The sequence below is a fragment of the Thamnophis elegans genome, chromosome 3 (genome assembly GCF_009769535.1).
Source record: "Thamnophis elegans isolate rThaEle1 chromosome 3, rThaEle1.pri, whole genome shotgun sequence".
NCBI lineage: Eukaryota > Metazoa > Chordata > Lepidosauria > Squamata > Colubridae > Thamnophis > Thamnophis elegans.
Window position 1 is genome coordinate 41,212,699 of NC_045543.1, and position 19,144 is coordinate 41,231,842.

Consider the following 19,144-nt stretch of genomic DNA (forward strand, 5'->3'; position numbering starts at 1 on the left):
TGCTGGCTGATTTTTTTTCTTTCTTTCTTTCTTTTTTTCCTTCCTTCCTTCCTTCCTTCCTTCCTTCCTTCTTTGTTTTGTTAAAAGAAAAATCCAGCTGGTTCAGTTCCAAGCTGGGAGAAAGACACTGGAAACAACATGGAGGCTGATTGGAAAGAAAGTTTATTAAGGAAGCAGAACCACCAATCACCACATGTGATTCATTTAACATAAATGTGGCAAGAAAAGTCATAAAATGGGACAAAATTCACTTAGCAAATTTCTCACTTAGCAACATAAATTTTGGGTTCAATTGTGGTCATAAGTTGAGGACTAGCTGTAGATAAAGAGGTACCAGTTTGGTGGGAAGGTAACAGTGTTCTCTGTTTTGCTGTACACTCTGAGCTGTGGCATGACGTCATTCTGACCATTCTGACTGTGGAAATGTCATTGGTCAATGCTGGCTCAATGGCCTAGAAACAGAGATGGGCACCACTGCATAAAGTTGGTTAATGACTAGCAGAGTAAAATCCACAAGGACTCCTTTACCTTTACTTTTCCTTGTATGAAAGAAGATATTCCCATTGTTTGACACTGATATTACCTGTTGAGGCCCTGAAGCAACCTGTATCATACAACGAATGAAAACTACAAGCAAAATATTCTTGTCTTTATGAGTGTATATTGGTTTTTATGCAAGAAGGACACAAAGAGCTCCTTTGGGCCGGTTTGCTCAGGGACGTGCTTAGTGCGCATGCACAGTAGTAAAAAAATGCTTCTGCGCATTTGCAGAAGCAAAAAACAAGATGGTGGCAGCTATGGTGCCAATAGAACCAGTTTGGGGGTGTGGCTGGCCAAGTTACTACCTACTCAGCAAAACCGGTCTGAACCAGTAGGAATCCACCTCTGGTCTGCTACTACTTTACTTATCCTGAAGAAAGAGGAGAAAGGCAATGTAAAGCGACTTGCAATAATATGGATCTTAGCTGCAAATTTCTTTTTGCGTGTTAGGTTTATGGATTTGACAAAACCTCTTGAGAGTCAGTAGGTTCCTGGTAGACAGATAATGTATAAGGAGAGGAATCATCTACTCTTCAGGTTCTCTATACTCCTTCATAACCTTTCTGATCCAATCCACGTAATTTGTCACTTTAGTGTAAAGACCATAAGTGCCACATTCTGGCCCCCATGAAACCAGTCCAGCAACATAATAGCGTGTGTCATTTTGGGGGTCTTTGATAGCATATGCCCCACCACTGTCTCCCTGACAGCTGTCCTGCCGGCCATCCCCAGCACAAATCATATTTTCTGTGAAGACATAACCTATGTCTCGTTTCACATTTCTGCATGTATCCATGTTCACCACAGGGATCCAAGCTGCCCTGAGTCTCACTGATAATCTAGGAGTTGTTCGAACCGCATCAGTCTTGCCCCAGCCAGATATGTAGCCCAATGTCCCTACCTGTGGATCATATTCTGAGGATATGCCAGGAAGGCAAATTGGAGAAATAGTGGGGCCCATTGTCAAAGGTTCTTTCAATCTTAAGAGAGCAATGTCATGATTAAAGTTTGTCCTGGTCCCTGATCCACTTTGGGCCCATTTAGGATGAATGAATGTATCCACTATTTTCAGTGGCTCAGTAGCACTCTTGGCCCTTTGACTCACATTGAACAACCCAGCATAGAGAACTGGGTACGGAACACCATCTAGCACATGAGCTGCAGTAAGTATCCATTGTTCTGAAATGAGGGCTCCACCACCTCGTGGCTCATCAAAGTAGATTTGCCAAGGGAAATTTCCTTCTTTAGCAAGCGTGCCTCCATAAATCCTCCCTATTTCTTCAATACTTTTTTTGGGAATTCCACAAACTAAAGCAAAAACAGAAGAAACCATTTTTAGTCAGAGAGGAAGCAGAATAAATATCAGAAACAGATATATTCAATTAACATGGGAGAAAAAGGAAAAATAGTATTGGTACAACTCTATAGGCATAGCCCACTAAACCTACAATCCAGAGCATGATTCCTTGACTCACATAAAAAAAAATACTAAGCCCAGGGACATCCAAGCAAGGTTCAGATTCTTCTTTGGTTCCTCTTTGGATTGTTCCTTATACTTCAATTGTTCTTTCCAATGTCCTAACAAGGATTCCCAAAATGATTCCTTGTTTTAGAACTTCTGGTAGGGTTGGTATTAAAGAAAGGTTTAAATCTTCCAAAACAAATTAAACTAATAAAATTCAGAGCATGGCAGATCATTACAATTTTATAAAACTTTAAACTGGAGAAAGTTTACAAATTTTCTCTGGCAAAAGAGGTACCACAGAAAGTACTGTTATTTTGGAATTAAAAGAGAAGCAACATTATTATTTTGTAATTGCAACTTGATATGAACTTCATTTTTAGAGAAAAGCACAGAGAATTATACAGTAGATAGACTGTACCTGGCTCACAGACTGGAAGCCCTGATCTCCCTTCTTCATCAACCCATATTCCATCGGATGAACATTGATATGTTTCTTTGGAAATAAAGCAATTATTTATAAATACAATATTATCATTAATTCTGATTAAAAGACTATAAAATATATCACAAACTCCAAGAAGCATTCAGCTACGACTTACTATCAACCCAACAAAGATGTGTTTAAAAAAGTAACAATTGTAAAAGGAATTTATCAACTGATTTACCAAATATTTTAACCAATAATTTCTCTCTCTCTCTTTCTCTCTCTCTCTCACACACACAAACATTTTGCTTTAAAAATTATTAAAGACAAAATTATTAATGAGTATGGCATTCTAACTGAACAAATGAAACTGGAATGTGATAAATAAGATACTGAGATAATATAAGAAGATAATGGAAACAACTGAAAGAATATACAGTTGAGATTTGAAAAATAAAAACAAGGGGTTCGTGGGGAACAGAATAGCTGTGAGGGGCAGATAGAAAGTGAAGATCTGCTGTGTGGAGGCACAGAGAAAGAAGCACATAGCTTGCAGATGTTTCAGGTTGCAGCCTCTGCCATGTAGTACACAACAGCCAAGGCGCCAGAAAGATCATAAAGACTGAACTATAAGGTGAGGAAGACTCATAAGATCATGATAATCTTGTTTCTTTGTATCACTATGCTTACTCTTCATAGTACTTCAATTTTTGGCAAAAAATTCCCAGCCTAGTGAACCTTCCCACCCCAATCCTGTCTTCCTGAGGCTGGCAACTGTAAAATGAGCAAAATGGTGTTCTTAATTTCTGACTTGGAAGGTTTCAGTGGAGGAAAGAAAGGATGGGACATACCTTTGCCCTTTATGGTATAATAAGGTTTGTGGCATTCGTAACGGATAGTGGTTTGATACTGTGTCTCCTCCGATCCTGACAGGTAAACGATATCTCCATGTTTAATGGGATCAGGCACACCACAGTCTACAGCTGCAAGGCAAATGAAAAACAGAGTGAGGCAGGATTAGAGTAGTTCACCTTTCCATTTTCCTTTATGTTGCATCCATCCATCCCATGTTGCATTATTTCTTAAGAGTAGCCCTCCTCAGGCAAAACTTCTATAGGTGAGTATTTCATGTCATATAAAGATTTTCAAACTATACTGGATTAAATGATTAAATCCTTCTCAACCTCCACAGCTTTTGACTATACAGCACCCATCATATACTCTGTGGTTGATCCAGCGTGGTTATATAATGGAAGGCTGACAGGCAGAATGGGACAACTCACTGCAGCCAACTCACTGTGGCCACCTCGCCATCGCTAACTTTCCACAGCCAACTTACTGTGGGACAACTCACCTCAGGACAATTTAACAATTCAATTCAATTATTTAAAATAAATAAAACATATTTTAATGCTTGGCATTCACATTTTGTCCCTCCTTTTGCACCTGTTCTTTAATGATTCTATTCCACCATTTGTTTGATATTAGTGTAACTTGTCCCACAATGAGTTGACCCATGGCAAGTTGGCCATAGTGAGTTATCCCGTGATGAGTTGGCTGTGGCGAGTTGTTCGTGGAAAATTGTCATAGACCTGCTGACAGGTGTGAGGAAAATTATGTATAAGAGGATGATTCTTTAAAGTTTCTCTGAGCCCTGTGATTCATCTATTTTTACTGCTTTGGCAAGACATCTGTGTCTACTTCTCACATTTTATTCATTATCATATTGTATCGTATCATTATTATCTTGAGACCATAAGAAAACACATCAGACTATTGTAAATCACTTACGAACACAGCTGTAATCTGAGTAGCTCCATTTGCCATTGCTTTGACAGCTAGAGTAGAAGGATCTTGTACTGCCTCGTGGCTGAAAGAAGGATTCCGAAATAGCAGAGTTTGTGAAAATGACAGAATTAGAAGAGACGGCAAAACTGACTAGTTTGGTTATAAAAAGGGGAATAAACACATTTATTAATGACTGGAAACCCATTATGGACATTATGCTGAAAAAAGAAAAAAATGAATGTGATTTATGGGTATGGTGATTAAAAAGAATAGATTATATCCTTAGAATTATGGATATAATGTTGGAAAATTGTAAATAGGCTAATGTAAGTAGAAATTTAGCTAAAACTCATTTTCTTTTCTAGTTTTTCCATTGGTTGTATTATTATAATTACTGTAAATATATTACTGTTATAGTTATTAGCTTGTTAAGTATGTTAAGATTTGCTATTGATTTTTCTTTGGCTTTGCTTTATTTGTAATTGTTACCCTGATATGGCATTGTCTTTTCAATAAAGTATTTAAAAAAGATAGATTATAGACTATGATATGTTGTAACCTTAAAAAGAGAAAGTAAAGTATAAATTTTAACTCTCTTAAGAAGACCAAATGTTTATTTTTTCTTCTTTCCTTTCCTGATTTCCTTTCCTTTTCTTCTTTCCCCCTTTTCCTTTTCCTTTTTTCTATTTCTTTCCATGCTTTCCCCCCTCTACTTACACTGCATTTATTAGTTTACTTTCCTTAGTTTTATCTTTCAAATTTTTTATAACTGTATGTCTGTCTGTGTGTGCATGTGTGTGTTTCAAGCTGCCTGTGGTATCGGGTGGGGATGAGGTGAACTCCTGTCCTGGAGACAGGACAGGAAAAAAACAAGGTTGCCATGACATGTTTATCTTGTAGCTAGGTACAAGTGGGGAAAGGCCCTGGGACACTTCCAAAGGAATGAGGAAGAAACCTTTCCCCACTTGCACCTAGCAATTCACAGCACTTTCAAGGTGCAGAAGGTTTAATTCATTTTGCCATCAGCAGTGCTGTCAAAAGGAATTGGGCCAATACCTACTACCCATTTCAGGCTGAGACAAACAAACTGCCTCCTCTGGAACCTGTGGAGTCTTCCATGGGGCCTTTCTCTTTTGGGGAGTTGGAGAACCTGGCTCTTTCAAAATGGATACACTCCCACTACCCACCATTTCCCAGGTGGATATCTGGTGGGCTCCAGGATAGTTAGAGTTGCCTTGTTAAGAGAGAGAGGGAGAGGCATACTACACACACACACACACATGGATGAGCACAACATGAAGCTTACTTTCAAAACAAAAACACCCACCATTTTGTATTTCATATTTCTAAACCAACCATCTCCTTCAAGGAACAGATTTCCCCCAGCAATTCTCAATGCATTTAATCCACTGTAAAAAAACCCAGCCTGATCAGCAATCTAACAGTCTGGGCACAAACCTTTGTTGAAAGATGCCAAAGTTCAGAAATCAAGGCATTTCTCAAAACCATCCACTAACCCTGCCCCAAGCAGAAACTGAGGAGCCCACCTTTTAGAAATGCAGATTTGGTAATCCATTCAGAAAAACTGGGTCAGGCAGAAACTCAGATAAGCAACAAGCCAAAGTTTGACAAATTAAGTACAAACACCTAGGATTTTCATTTCCCCTTTTGCCTATAGAGGCAGTTTAAGGGTCCCCAGTGGAGACAGCAGATTTTATCCTGGTGAAGTTTTTGTCAGCAAAAGAGATGTATAGCACTTCTGAGAAAAACCCTCAGGCATGAGCTCCATTCTTGTAGACATTGGGGGGAACAAGGAGAAACCATGTTATAATAGAGTATTAAATAACAATGTTCTTTTTTATATACTGAGCTAAGGCAAAAATGAATAAAGTTTTGTATGAAGCTTGTTTCACCATTCCTCATTCATAAAATATCATGATTAGGGTTACGGTTAGGATTTCTCCGTGTCTAAGTTTCCTATCATGTGTTCTATGTATTCTTAACACCAGTGGTGGTGGGGATCCATTAAGAGGATGAAAGACTGAATAACTGAAGTGTGTCTTTTAACTAATGATGCCAGGAATCCTCATTTCCTTGAAACTTACTCATATGCTTTATCTACCTTTGATCCTGCAGAAAACAGAGGGAGAGCATGTTGGGAGGGCAAGTTACAAATCATACAAATGGTTGCATTTATATTTCTAATGCAGAGATTCTAATGGAAGTGTGGCATTTCTAGGATGATTTCATTGCACTCACAGCATCGCTTTGGTGCCATCACAATTTGTTATAGGCTCTTTCTTTCCTCTTTTATCTGTCACCTGAGTTTGCCCTGGTGAGTTTCCACTCACCAACAAGAGCATCCTGGCAGGTGCTGGCTTCCTTCTATTTCCCAACTTTTGTCTAGAAAGGTGCAGTGCTGGCAAATTAAGCTGGGAGATTGCTGATGTTCCTGCTGTCTTGAAATGGCAGGCAAGACTTTCGTGTTCACGTGGCTGAGCCAGCCTTCCTGCAGTTGATCTTTAGCCTGTCCATCATTGCTTTCTGGTCTTAACTCATGGTCAGAAAGGAGAACCAACCCTTTTGCAGAACTGTGGGATCTCTCTTATTGTCATTCAGGGAAATAACATGATGTTGGCTTCCCAGAAATGATGGTTGTGCCACATAACATGCAAATTCATGGTTTGTCGTTTCTTCCTTGAATAAATCAAGAACCACTGTAGCACCAACAGGTTCCACAGGAACTTTATGGAGAGCCTTCAATCCAAAACACAAATTACTTACCATTACAATCTCATGGCCTTCTATGCAAGTCACCTTCACAGAATCCTTAAAGACATAAGAGTCTCTTAGGGGATGCTGAACAGATCTTGAAATAACAGTCTGTGGACAGGGCATTGCTTTAAAAAGGGAAAAGGGTATCAGAAATCAATGACCTTAAGGTATACAAACATATACAAGCACACACACCTGTCCCCTTTTCTATCACCAACAGTCAGAATCAGCACCAGTAAAAGTCTTGAGTTTGGCCAGTACTTCACCCTTTCTTCAATGAGACCAAGTATGCTTTCTTGTCCTAGCATTTTTGAATAAGGAGAAAGAGGAAAGGAAGGGTGTGATCTACCAGAATTGCAAAGCTTTCTGCTAAAATCTTCTTGCCTTCCAAACTGATCTTGAAAACAGGCTCTCTCTATATATAACATGGATTCCTATTCTTTTTTATTGAGATGATTTTGTTTTATATTTTCTAACTTAATGCAAAATGGGGAAGGAACTGATAATGTAGTAGTAATGACATATTACTACTCCGCATAGTCCAGTTTTGAAGGAAATTCCATTCCAAAGCATTGCACAATAAACATCCTAGATACGATATTGCATTTTTCTTCTGCTCCTGGTTTTAGTGGACCTGAGTTGGGGTTAACTACTCCAAACCAGTCACCAACTCAAACGTTTTTTCATCTACAGTCAAAGAAAGCTCCTAGCCCCCATAATCTACCCATTCACAATTTGTCCAGGACAATATGTAATTAACTCAAGAAGAATTCTTATAGACAACATTCTTTCTGCTGATAGTAACTCATTTACCATTCTGCAAATATCATCCTTTTTTGTTTGCTCCTTGGAAACAAACATTTGTCCTGTTATAACAATCCAATTCCCTACTTCAGCACTTGAATTCGCCCCATTGTTTCCTCAGAAGAGCAATGTTCCCTCTAATTTTTTTTCAGTTTGAGCGGAAAAGTATAGTGTTTGAGCTGCACAGTTTCATGCCTGAGCACCTAAGAGAGCAACAGTTTGAACTGCTATTACGTCTGCTGGACATTTGCGCAACATTCCAAGCGTCAAGCGCCGATTGTGAGTGAGGTTTCAGCCTGAGGAATGCCAGGCATGAAAAGTGCCACTCAAACACTATACTCTCCCCCTTTAAAGTAGTAAGATCAATTAAATGGTCTAGCAAGTTTGGACAATATGCTATATGTTATGTTACTTAAGAATATATATATCTCAGAATCAGATACAACATTCATTCCCAACTGAGTCAATAAAATCATATGCCATGCCAAAACTATTTTAAATAAAGATATGAAATTAATCAAGTATTGCATTTATTTTTCAAAATGAATGTACATTTTTTTTATTATTTAAGTTTTATACCCTATCTTTTCTAACTAACGTTAACTTTAAAAAGATGTTACATCAGAGTACAATACAAGTAATTAAATGAAGACTAAAATATGTGTTTTGGCATATTGAGCTTTTTATATTTCTTTCTTATATTGCTTCCTTAGTTGAGAACTTGCTCCTCAGCTTACTTACGCATTAACTGTTTGTTGCTTTTATGGTTTATTCATTCACTGCTCCATCTTCAGTTTTTTTCACAGGGGGCAGGGCTTCCTTCCTTCCTTCCTTCCTTCCTTCCTTCCTTCCTTCCCTCCCTCCACTCCTTTGGCCACCAATTTTGATCCAATTCGCAATTCGTATACTTTTTCTACCACCATCTCATCAAGCGGAATCACACACACACACACACACACACACACACACACACACACGTTCTTTGGGGGGGGGGTTGAATTACTCCGCCTCACAGCAAAGACATGGTGCAGCATGTGTTCGGCCCCCGCTTACGCCGAATCAAATCCGCGGCCGGCGGGACCAGGGGGTTGCATTGCAAAGCCACCAGTCCTCTTGTTTCTTCTCCTTCTTCCCCCTCCGCTCAGAGCACCTCAGCTGGGCTCTGGGTTACCCCTGCCGCCGCCTCCACCTCCGCAGCTTTCCTACTAGCTCCCGCGGCCTCAAAAGCACGGCAGAGGAGGAAGGGGGAGGGATAACGCGGGGGCCAGCTCACGTGCTCCGCGTGGAGGGAGAGGCACCACTGCCACGGACGGCTCATCAAAACAAGTCTGGGGAGGTCCTTTGTGGGCGGCCAGTTCTAGCCGCCTGCAAAGGACTTCCCCACGTTTGCTTTGGTAGAAATCTCTGCGCGGCAGTTAGAAACTGCTGCACGGGGGTTTCTTGCCACGTGCGCGGCCGCGCAGCCGCGCACCTTAGAGGGAACAGTGCAGAAGAGATCTACTCACGGTCCCCAAAATAGCGGATTTTCCAGCCTTTCATTTGTACAACTTCATCTGTTTTGAAGAAAATGTCCACAGTGTTGCTCTTGGTGTTGATTTTAGGAGGCCCAGGAAATGTACTGCCACAATAAGGACCAAAATTCTGATCCCCTGCCGAAACCTACAGAACAGCAAGTAGGAATATTGGAGAAAGGTTAGAAAAGAAAAAGAAAAAGAAGCATTGTAATAAAGGTAGTCCCCCAAATTACAACAGTTTGTTTAGTGACCCTTCAAAGTCATAACAGCATTGAAAAAAGTGACTTATGACTGTTTTTCACACTTATAAGCACTGCAGTATCCCCATGGTCACGGGATCAAAATTCAGACGCTTGGCAACTGACTCATATTTAGGATGATTGCAGTGTCCTGAGGATCATGCGATCCCCTATGCAAGCTTCTGACATGCACAGGGGAAGCATGATTCATGGTTTAATAACCATTAGTGTTACTAATTTAGAAACTGCAGTGATTCACTTAACAACTGTGAGAGAAAAGGTCGTAAAATTGGGCAAAATGTATTTAAGAACTGTCCTGCTTAGCAACAGAAATTTTGGGCTCAGTTGTGTTTATACATTGAGGACTCCCTGTAGTCAAAAGACTGAGGCAGACATTCCAGGTGTAAAATAAGCGTAAGGGCTGTCGGCTGAAGAATTAAAGATACAGCTAAGGATGCATTCAATATTAATGTACTGAGCAGCAAAATCTAAATAGAAGCAGGTTATTGATGTTATTAAATACGTTTAATGACATATCATGTAAGAATGTGCTAAGCATTTGTCAGTCCTCCCAGAGACTGAAAGAACACAGAATACTCAGAACAATCATCTTCCTACTCAATAACTGGATATGAAATATTGACTGGTCTGGATTTAGTCCTAAAAAGAAGATTGCTATTTCAATTAGAAATGCCATGGAAGAGTATTAAGTATCAGACGTCAATATTCCACTCACTTTGTTCTCCTAAAATGTCTTTAAATATTTGGTAGAGAAGAATGTCAATGGGTTTGCTTCATTCCCTTAATGAAGCAACTGCTTTCTCTGGCCCAGTCTATTATTACTATCCTGAATTTTTACTGATTTTTTTTTAATTCAAATAAAAAGAGACACCAAAGAAAAAATTTTGTTCTTTGGTTTCTTTTCCCTGATTATTTAAGAATTAGCACAGAATGCAAGAAACAGAGATCTTGATATAAAAACAGAATTTAATCACTTCTTACTGAATAACTAGATACGAAACGCTGCTTAGATCTTTGTTTCCTTTTTTCCTGAAGGGCTTGAAAACTTCATTTTTTTCCTGGAGTTTTTAAGCTGAGCATTAGTCAAAATGGTCTGAAATATCTATAAGAGAGCTAGATGTGTGAGTTCAGAGTCCCAGACACAATCTTTACTATGTATTTTATGTATGAAATATCACGCTAGTAATATTGTGTCAAAACACAATTATCACTCAGTTAAGCACATGAAGAAACAGTGAAACCCATAATATCCAATGTGTTTACTAGATATGACAGTAAGCCAGTAATCCTTTGGTGGTAAACTAAGAAGTGATAGAAAGATTTTGTATGTTGGGATACCAATAGCACTACAATACAATATTTAAATCTGCATTCATTTGCAGGAACCGGGTTTTAACAATAAATAGCCATTGTTTGAGCATAGAAATATCTTGACTCCTTTTTATTTGATTTCTGCAAAAACCCATTATTCACTGAGTGTGGATAAGAGAAATCTGAGAAATCTCGCTGGAATTAACTATACATGTAGAAGGGGAGCTTCAGTTGTGATTCCCTCAAAGTATGTTGACTTTGCTATTAATTTTTAGAGTTGTTATTTGATTTCACTGTAATCTATCTGCTCTTGAACTGAGACCCAGAGATGATCTTTTAGCATCCTAAATGAAAATTGTCTCTATTTATAGAAGATCACTAAAACATCTGGAAAAAGAAGAATGAACAGGAGGAGAAAGGGAATTTCTAAGGCAACAGAAGCAAATCTTTCCAACAAGGTCAAGAGTATACAAGTATCCTTCTGTTGCATATGTTGAAGTTCAGTCCATTTATGTAGACCTCCTTTCCCCCTTCTAATTTTATTTAGCAGGAGAGCAAAGTTGAACACACTGCTGGGAAAGCAAATTTGCCATATTCCTGCTCAGACATTCTACACTGCTACAATTCATACATTCCAGGACTTCAATGGATTGTAAAAGTCAAGTCAGCCCCTCATTTTCATAAGGAACAAAGTTAGGATGCAGTCTAAACAGGAAAAGTTCATAATCAAGAACCATCACAATCACTTACTCTCAAGGCATCTGGGCAAGTTCCTTCTGAGTCACTTGGCTCAACTTCAAAGTCGTTGTTCCCAATGCTCAGGATCACCTGGTATCCTGGTTCCAGGATGACATGGTAATCACAGTGGGAGTTCTCAGCATATGGCCTGGGATAGTTGGGGCTGGTAATTTCCCCAGACAGCTCGGTAAATACATTCCCACTGCAGTTCACTAGAGTTTAGAAGAAAAGCAATGGCAGAAAGAATAGAAATAATGTTGACGGAAGTCTGTGGTTACTATTTGGCTCTCCTTATGGTTTAAAAGTAGGCACAGTGAATTGGCAACAGCAGTGCTTTGGGTGATATGAAAGGGATATAATATTTTTTACCAATCCATCACATATTTCATTTGAAGTTTCTGCATTTGAATTTCTTGGGCTTCTCCTTCTCAAGGTATTGTCTTAGGAGAAGAGGATATAGTTTATCAGAAGAACATATTCTCTGATATTAACTTCCTTGGTTAACTCCATACATTTTCTCTAAGTTCCCATCTCAATCATTTCTGAAGGAGGCTCATAAGAGAATGACCCATATTAGTTCAGATTTTTCCCCCCTTAAAAATTAACTCTTGTCTAAGTTTTAAAGAAAACTTGCTCTGCAAATACTATATATAAGCCTTAATATAAGGCTAGATATCCATACACAATTTCTAAATGGGAAATCTCTGAGAAGTTCAGATCAACCATGGGGACCAGGCACTTACCCTAATCAACATGTGGACCCACACATGCATCAGGGCATACTCTAGATTTGGTATTCTAAGAGAACATTGTGGTGTGAGAATGAAGATCTTATGAGCTTTAAGCTGAATATTGGTAGGTAGGTTTTGCAGAGTCAGAGGACCAATTAAAAGGTCTATCTCAGACATTTCATGGACTCAAGTTTGTTTCCTGAATGTTCCTTCTGTTAGTGACAATTGAATAGGAAGCAATGAACTATGGACACTCTTGGTCCCACGTGACTGTTCAGTTCTCTTCTTTAATGGAGAACAAAACTGATGAAGCAGAAGGAAAGTGAGCCCAGAATTCACTGTAAGATGAGCAGCTGAATAAATGTTTTAAATAAATAAATAAATCTGAGTACAAATGAATGAAAACTCAGGAAGCTGAGATCATTGGGAAACTGTTGCAGCACATTTTGTAAATAAAGTTACTTAGTTTTACCTCAGTTTGGACTTCAGTGTAAGGATGTAAACTTGCATATTCTTGATTTTTAAAACCAAAACCGCTAGCTATCAAATATGACAACCCATCTATTCCTATATTAAAGTGTTGGGAAATTAGAGTCAGCAAAAGATGCCCTCTTCAGCTTTCTATAGTCTGTTTGTCAGGTTCATAAGAGAAAGCCTCTGATGTTGGTTTCATACTAAAATGTTCATTTGTGAGTTGTGGTTAATTCTATACTTTCTATTTTTAGGAAATTCTTCTATGTAGTCAACTGTTTTAATTTTAAATTAACAATAATTTAATGAAGTGTTAAGATTTTACTTCTTTGTGTTGTTGTTTTTTAGCTTTCCCCTTGAATGACAGAAAGGCAGATACAAATCAAATCTATTTCTAATCATGATGATGACAAATTGCATTGTGATGTCAACAACACAAGCCTTATTCTTCTGCACTCACACAGTGGTTTTGGTTACAGAGAGGGAACAGTTATTTGAGAGACCACCTGCCTGCCCAATTTGATCATGCAGAGTTGGCACACTCTGGGTACCTTTGATTAAACAATGTTATCTATTGGGAACCCAGGAGCATGCCTTCTCTGCAGCAGCACATGCCATCTGGAAGGAGGTCCCCACAGAGAGCCAGATGGCTCCCACTTAGCTGTTGTTTCGAAGAGCTGTGAAGCCCTGGGCCTTGGTAAAGGGGAGAGAAACTTCCCTCATTTCATTCCCTCTAGTCTGTCATGTTTGCCATTGTTTTATTGACTTTTATTGTAATTTCTTTGTTTGATTGTTGTGAACTGCCATAATCATTGGGAGTTGAGCAGCATACAAGTGTTATGACTATTAACATCACAATGAACGTTTTGTCACTGATTCCATGCAGGTGTATAATCTACAAGTCAATGAATGATACCTCCACATGTCTTCTTATCTTCATGCAAGAAATATTCAGGAGGACAAGAGCAATAGTAGCCACCAATATAGTTATTGCAATAATGGCTACAGGCCTCTTCCACAAAATCTGTGCACTCATTCACATCTGTAAGAAAGGAAAAGTGATGTAGAAAAATCCTCAATAGGGGCAAAGATGACAAAAACAATAATTCACCACCCCAAGATTTTACCAGCCTGGCTTTGTCTCCTAGGGAATCCCAGTAATGTCTTTCCTAAATCCCGAGCCATCCTTTATCGGAAAAAGAGCAGAAGTGGCATTGAGACAGTTCTGAAAGGTTCTGGAGAACCAGAAGCGGAAATTTTGAGTAGTTCAGAGAACCAGTTGGCTCTGCCCCTCTCTGCCTCCCAGCCTCCCAGCTGATCTTCTTTTGTTTCCCTGAACAGAAGAACAGAGCTGGAAAGCAGGTTAGTGGGGTGGGGAGGGAATGGGGATTTTGTATTTGTATTTATTTGTATTTTATTAGAATTTATAGGCCGCCCTTTTCCCTGAGGGGACTCAGGGGGGCTTACAATCATAGGGAAGGGGGTGAAATGCAAAAACAAAAAATATGTGAATAAAATAAAATGATAAAAACACAACTTGCATTCAACACTCAACACTCGGGCGGGGTGCAATATCCTTCCCCCAGGAAGGTTAAGACGGAGCTCTTGAATGGGGCAGAGAGGTTCACTTCTTTCAGAGGAATCAGAAATGGTTCCATTTTTAAAAAAAAGTTTTTGGTAATTCTCCTCAAGGCACACACCTTTATCTGCTCATAAGAGACAGCTAATATAGAAGAAGGTGTGACAGAGCCTGTGGATGGAGTCAAAATAGGAATCAACCTAGAGTCTCTACATAGTCACAAACAGACTAAGTCCACCCCTTCTTGAATTCTGTTACCCTTATCTAATCTAATCAAGATCGTGCTAACAGTAGTTGAGTAAATTCTTGTGCAAAGGCATGATTAGTAATAAATCAGTTCAATTGGAACATCATGTGTGGTCCTGATCTTTTGCCCCTGACAGCTAAGGACTTACCAATTGCAGTGTAATAGGCAGCAAATCCAGTATATCTTTCTTCATTGGAAAAGTCAGACTGAAATAGGATAGTCAAACTATTGTAGGGCACATGGAGTTCTTCCAGGATAGGAGAACCCCGTGCGCGCCTCGTTTTTCGTCCACAGAACTGACCCTCCACCTGTTCACCAGACAGGACCTGGAAGGATCAGATGAACAAGAATAAAGACTTATGTTTAACTATATTTTCATCCAAAACGCTGTAAACCGTCCTTGGGACCAGAGAACATCCTTCTTTCATATTTCTGTGCCAGTCCTTCAAGGTAGGCCAAGTCAGGAAAAAGATTCCATAAGATTGACTGGAAATTGACTATTGACTAACAGAACCTTGAAAGCCTCCCTGTGTTTTCTTTCCCCTCTGTCTTATACCCAACAGAGTCAAGATGGAGCCATTTTAGGATTCCTCTCTCCCTTCTGGGTTTCAAACATGGTTTTCTACAGTAATGCAGTGGCAGATATTGACCAAGGTCATCTTTGGGTTTCAAGACAGCAGCCCTTTGCAACAATTCCTCAATGCTCTTTTGCCAGAATGAAACAAGTGTAGCCCATAAACTCCCCTTTTGTGGCTCTTAGAGCAGTAGAGTCTACAAGGTTGCCTCTTTTTTTGTATGCTGGGATGCTCTGAGGAGGTTTAAGGTAAAAATTGCCCTTTTGCATTTCATTTACCATGATTTCAAAATGGCCCCTTAATGCCAAACCTATTTTGTCATCTAAATGACATCAATATCATCCAGCAATATTTGCCCTTCGTCCCCTTTTTTGTTCATGTCACCCAAAGTTTAATTTTCTCAGAAAATGGCTGCTTTTCTAGAATCACTGAAGTAAAGACCTTTAATACACAGCGTTATCCAAATGATGAAGTGGGCATAGAGAAATCACAACACAAGCTCCATCCATTCTTACTTGCATGAAGACATTGCATGTATAAGTTCATAAAGGGTAGAATTTGGGTTGCAACATTACAACACACGATTCCTCACTTGCTTCCACTTCCCCATCCAGCCTCCAGGTAATGATCCAGAGGTCCAGGCATTTCTGAAGCTACTCCCTTCCTGAAAGCTGGGATAGCATGTCCAAGACGTTGTTCATGCTTTCAGTTTATCATTCAATTATCTTTTCCCTCTATTCCTTCAGAATACAGATGTGCGCTGTCCTGGGCCAGCATTGTGATAATAGCTGTAGTGGATGGCTAAACATGGCATTTATTTTAAATATTCTTGCCATTTAAAGATAGCAGCAGACACTAAGATCTTAATTTACTACCCACCCGCCCCATCTTCATATATTGTAGGGAAATTAAGATGGTTGTCAGAGACTCCTCCCCTAAGCATTCGTGTCTCCTGCTGCTGCCGCCGCTAAATATTTGTTTTAACAAAGAGTGTTGGCTGGTCCACAGGAAAACAGTACTATAGGTTTTTAAAAATAATAAAAAAACAATCAGGAACATGAACAGGGATAAGAGGGATGACAAGCAGGCACTCTCTGCCAAGATTCCTTGAGGGAAGTAGCCATCTTTGCTGGGGGGGGGGGTTTGCAGAAGGCTTTTGGAGCTGTGAAAAGGCTGGATCTGTGTCCAGATGCCATAAGGCTGGAATGAAAAACAAAAAGCTAACAGTAGATCATGACAAATGAGAGGGTTGAAGGCTCCCATGTCTGGAATTTGGGGTAAATGTCCTGTACTCAGAATATTGTGAATTAGGTAAACTCACTAGCTTGGAAATGTTCTACCCATTTGGGGTTGTGTGCCAGTTATGAACACAGCCAGAGAACAATCTAGCACAGGGATTCATGTCCTAGAAACTTTCTATTTGAGGTTACCATAATGGACTTAACTGAAATCTACAATACAGAAGCAGGCAAAGTAGTTAATTCATTCATTAGTGGTAGCACAGGTGTGATCTTAGCGTGGAAACAATATTCAACTCTCTTCAACAATCCATATCCTTAACTTTTACATATCACCAGAAAAGTTTTATATCTTGCTTGAAATAGTTTCCTAGCTGGGTGTTTGAGTACACAGCCTGGCAAACGTCAGCCTACACACATCTCCATTCTCAAGTTTCCAACAGACAAATATGCCCCTGTACCTTCACAAAGTCATATTCACAGTTTTGAGATGGCTCGATATCCAGGTGGGTGAAGTAGAGATGAATGCCATAACCAGGAGGAACCTCTATTTTCCAGGATTCCAGAGCCTCATTGGGATATGCTTGAGGATAATTTGGAGACAGAATTTCTCCATGCATGGATATTGCCTCGGTGTAGGACAGGAAGAGGAAGGAAATGAAGCTCCTAAAAGAGAAAAGATCAATATTGGGCAGGGCTGTCAAACTCACACTCCGCCCCTGGACCAGGGGTGAAATCCAGCAGGTTCTGACAGGTTCTGGATAGCGGATATTTTGAGTAGTTTGGAGAACTGGCAAATGCCACCTCTGGCTGGCCCCAGAGTCGGGTGGGAATGGGGATTTTGCAGTATCTTTTCCCTGCCACGCCCAGCAAACCACCCCCACCAAGCCACACCATGCCACTAAGCTACGCCCACAGAACCGGAAAAAAATGTATTTGGAAGATCTTCCAGCTTGGACATCCTGATTTTTCCCAGAGGTCCATGGCTAATAATATACCATTGCTTAAGCCATAGTTAGTTTGGCTCTAATGCATGGTGGTGGGACACAAACATGTGCAATCTGAATGTCCTTGCAACCTCTGCGAGATCATGTTGATGGAAAAGAAAAGAAATGTCCTTGCACACTCCTTTTCAGTGCAAAAACCTAAGAACAGATAATGAGGAGGAATATGCTGCTTGCCTTGAACAGAAGTGACTCCACAAGTTGCTCGGTCAGAAAGCCATGGGGAATGCACATAGTATGAAGACTTTAGCTTTCCATCCCATACACTATAGGCTGTAACAATCACAGCAACTTGATTCAGAGCCTCCAAAGGACAATGGAGTTTTTCCTGGCCCTTACTATTGACCCAGATGAGATACTGCTGCCAGAAAAGTCACTCTGCTAAGTGAGGATGTGCAGCAGAGGTCCTAGACATGAGACGGGAGCAGCTGGGAGCCCTGGAAAGATGCAGTTATTCAAGTGGATTGTGGGACATCTTCTATCACCCTGACTTTCATCTGGAAGTGGCCTTCCAGCAAAGAAAGTAATTAACCAGAGTCCCAAGTTATTTGTTCAACAACCCTCTGTTCATTCAGTAACTTACCATATCTGTAAGAGCACCATCCTTATTCCTTCCACAAAGCCACAGGATCATGAGATTTAAGAGAACCCAGCACCCTGCTCAGTGGGACGTTTCCTCCCCTGAAGTGTGCCTGGTGGATGAACAGAATAATCAAGTGAAAATCCCATCCCCAAAGAATGGAACTAGCATGAATTCATTGTCTATAATTTCTCACCGTCAACTAGCAAGTAAAACCATGTCCTAAAGGTATGTTGAATTTTATAAGGTGGACAATGTGACCGGAGACTCCTCAGAGCCAAAAGGTTTGGAGCTCAACTTGACATAAAGCTACTTCTTTCTTTTAAAAAGTATCATACCCGCTTCAAAGAGCGGGGATCTCTTGGAAGAAGCATCACCTCTTAGGAAACTAGAGCAGAAAACTTAATCCCAAAATAGATACTCGGCATACCTATTTCTGAAAAGGAAATTGAGAGTGATTTACCTTTAACGCCTTGTCTCTGCAGCTGGACCTCTCTTTCTGTTTGCCTTTTCTGCCTCTCTCCTCTACCAGCACTGAACAACATTTCTGTTCAGAAACAATGGAACTTCGTTAAGGAACACTGTCTCCCTCTGCTGTTTAAAAATTTTATCTTTCATTTCTTGTAGCCCTAAACAATTCAGCCAACGAAAACCATATTAAAATAATTCAGTTGCACAAGTCTTATTTTTGCTAGCCTTAGATCAACCAAAGAGGGATGGTTGATTTTTTTTTCCAAATAAGTCAGGTGACTTCTGAGAAGCAAATAAGGGAAATTCCAAATTCCACTTTGAAAACAAATTTACAGAATTGCGCAATTATAGTGGCCAATTGCTTTTACAAGCTTAAATAATTGACTTTGTCATTTAGTGACCTTTAGCTTAAGCTTATTAAACACGCAAACACACACACACACAAACACACATTATCATATATCAGCTTCAAAACAAAAAAATAAAACAGAAATCCAAGATAGCCATAAAGAATGCCACAGAAAGAAGGTCAATTGATGCAAATATTTGCAGCAGATTTATTCAAGTTTTATGGAGGATGCATACCAAATGCAATGCAGTGAACGAATTCTTATTAGCATGGGAATAAT

The 19,144-nt window shown here is 39.7% G+C and overlaps 1 protein-coding gene across 1 annotated transcript; it reads right to left on the reverse strand.

The window, feature by feature from the left end:
• Positions 1 to 375: 375 nt before the first annotated feature.
• Positions 376 to 18,751, reverse strand: C1S (complement C1s). Its single transcript, XM_032212765.1, has 12 exons — positions 18,508 to 18,751; positions 18,048 to 18,156; positions 16,922 to 17,126; positions 14,796 to 14,973; positions 13,738 to 13,863; positions 11,632 to 11,831; positions 9,302 to 9,455; positions 7,002 to 7,117; positions 4,221 to 4,299; positions 3,281 to 3,412; positions 2,424 to 2,498; positions 376 to 1,848 (listed from the first exon to the last, which is right to left on the reverse strand). The coding sequence occupies exons 2-12, from the start codon at positions 18,065 to 18,067 to the stop codon at positions 1,067 to 1,069; spliced, it is 2,067 nt and encodes a 688-aa protein (XP_032068656.1). The 5' UTR covers positions 18,068 to 18,156; positions 18,508 to 18,751; the 3' UTR covers positions 376 to 1,066.
• Positions 18,752 to 19,144: the final 393 nt, after the last annotated feature.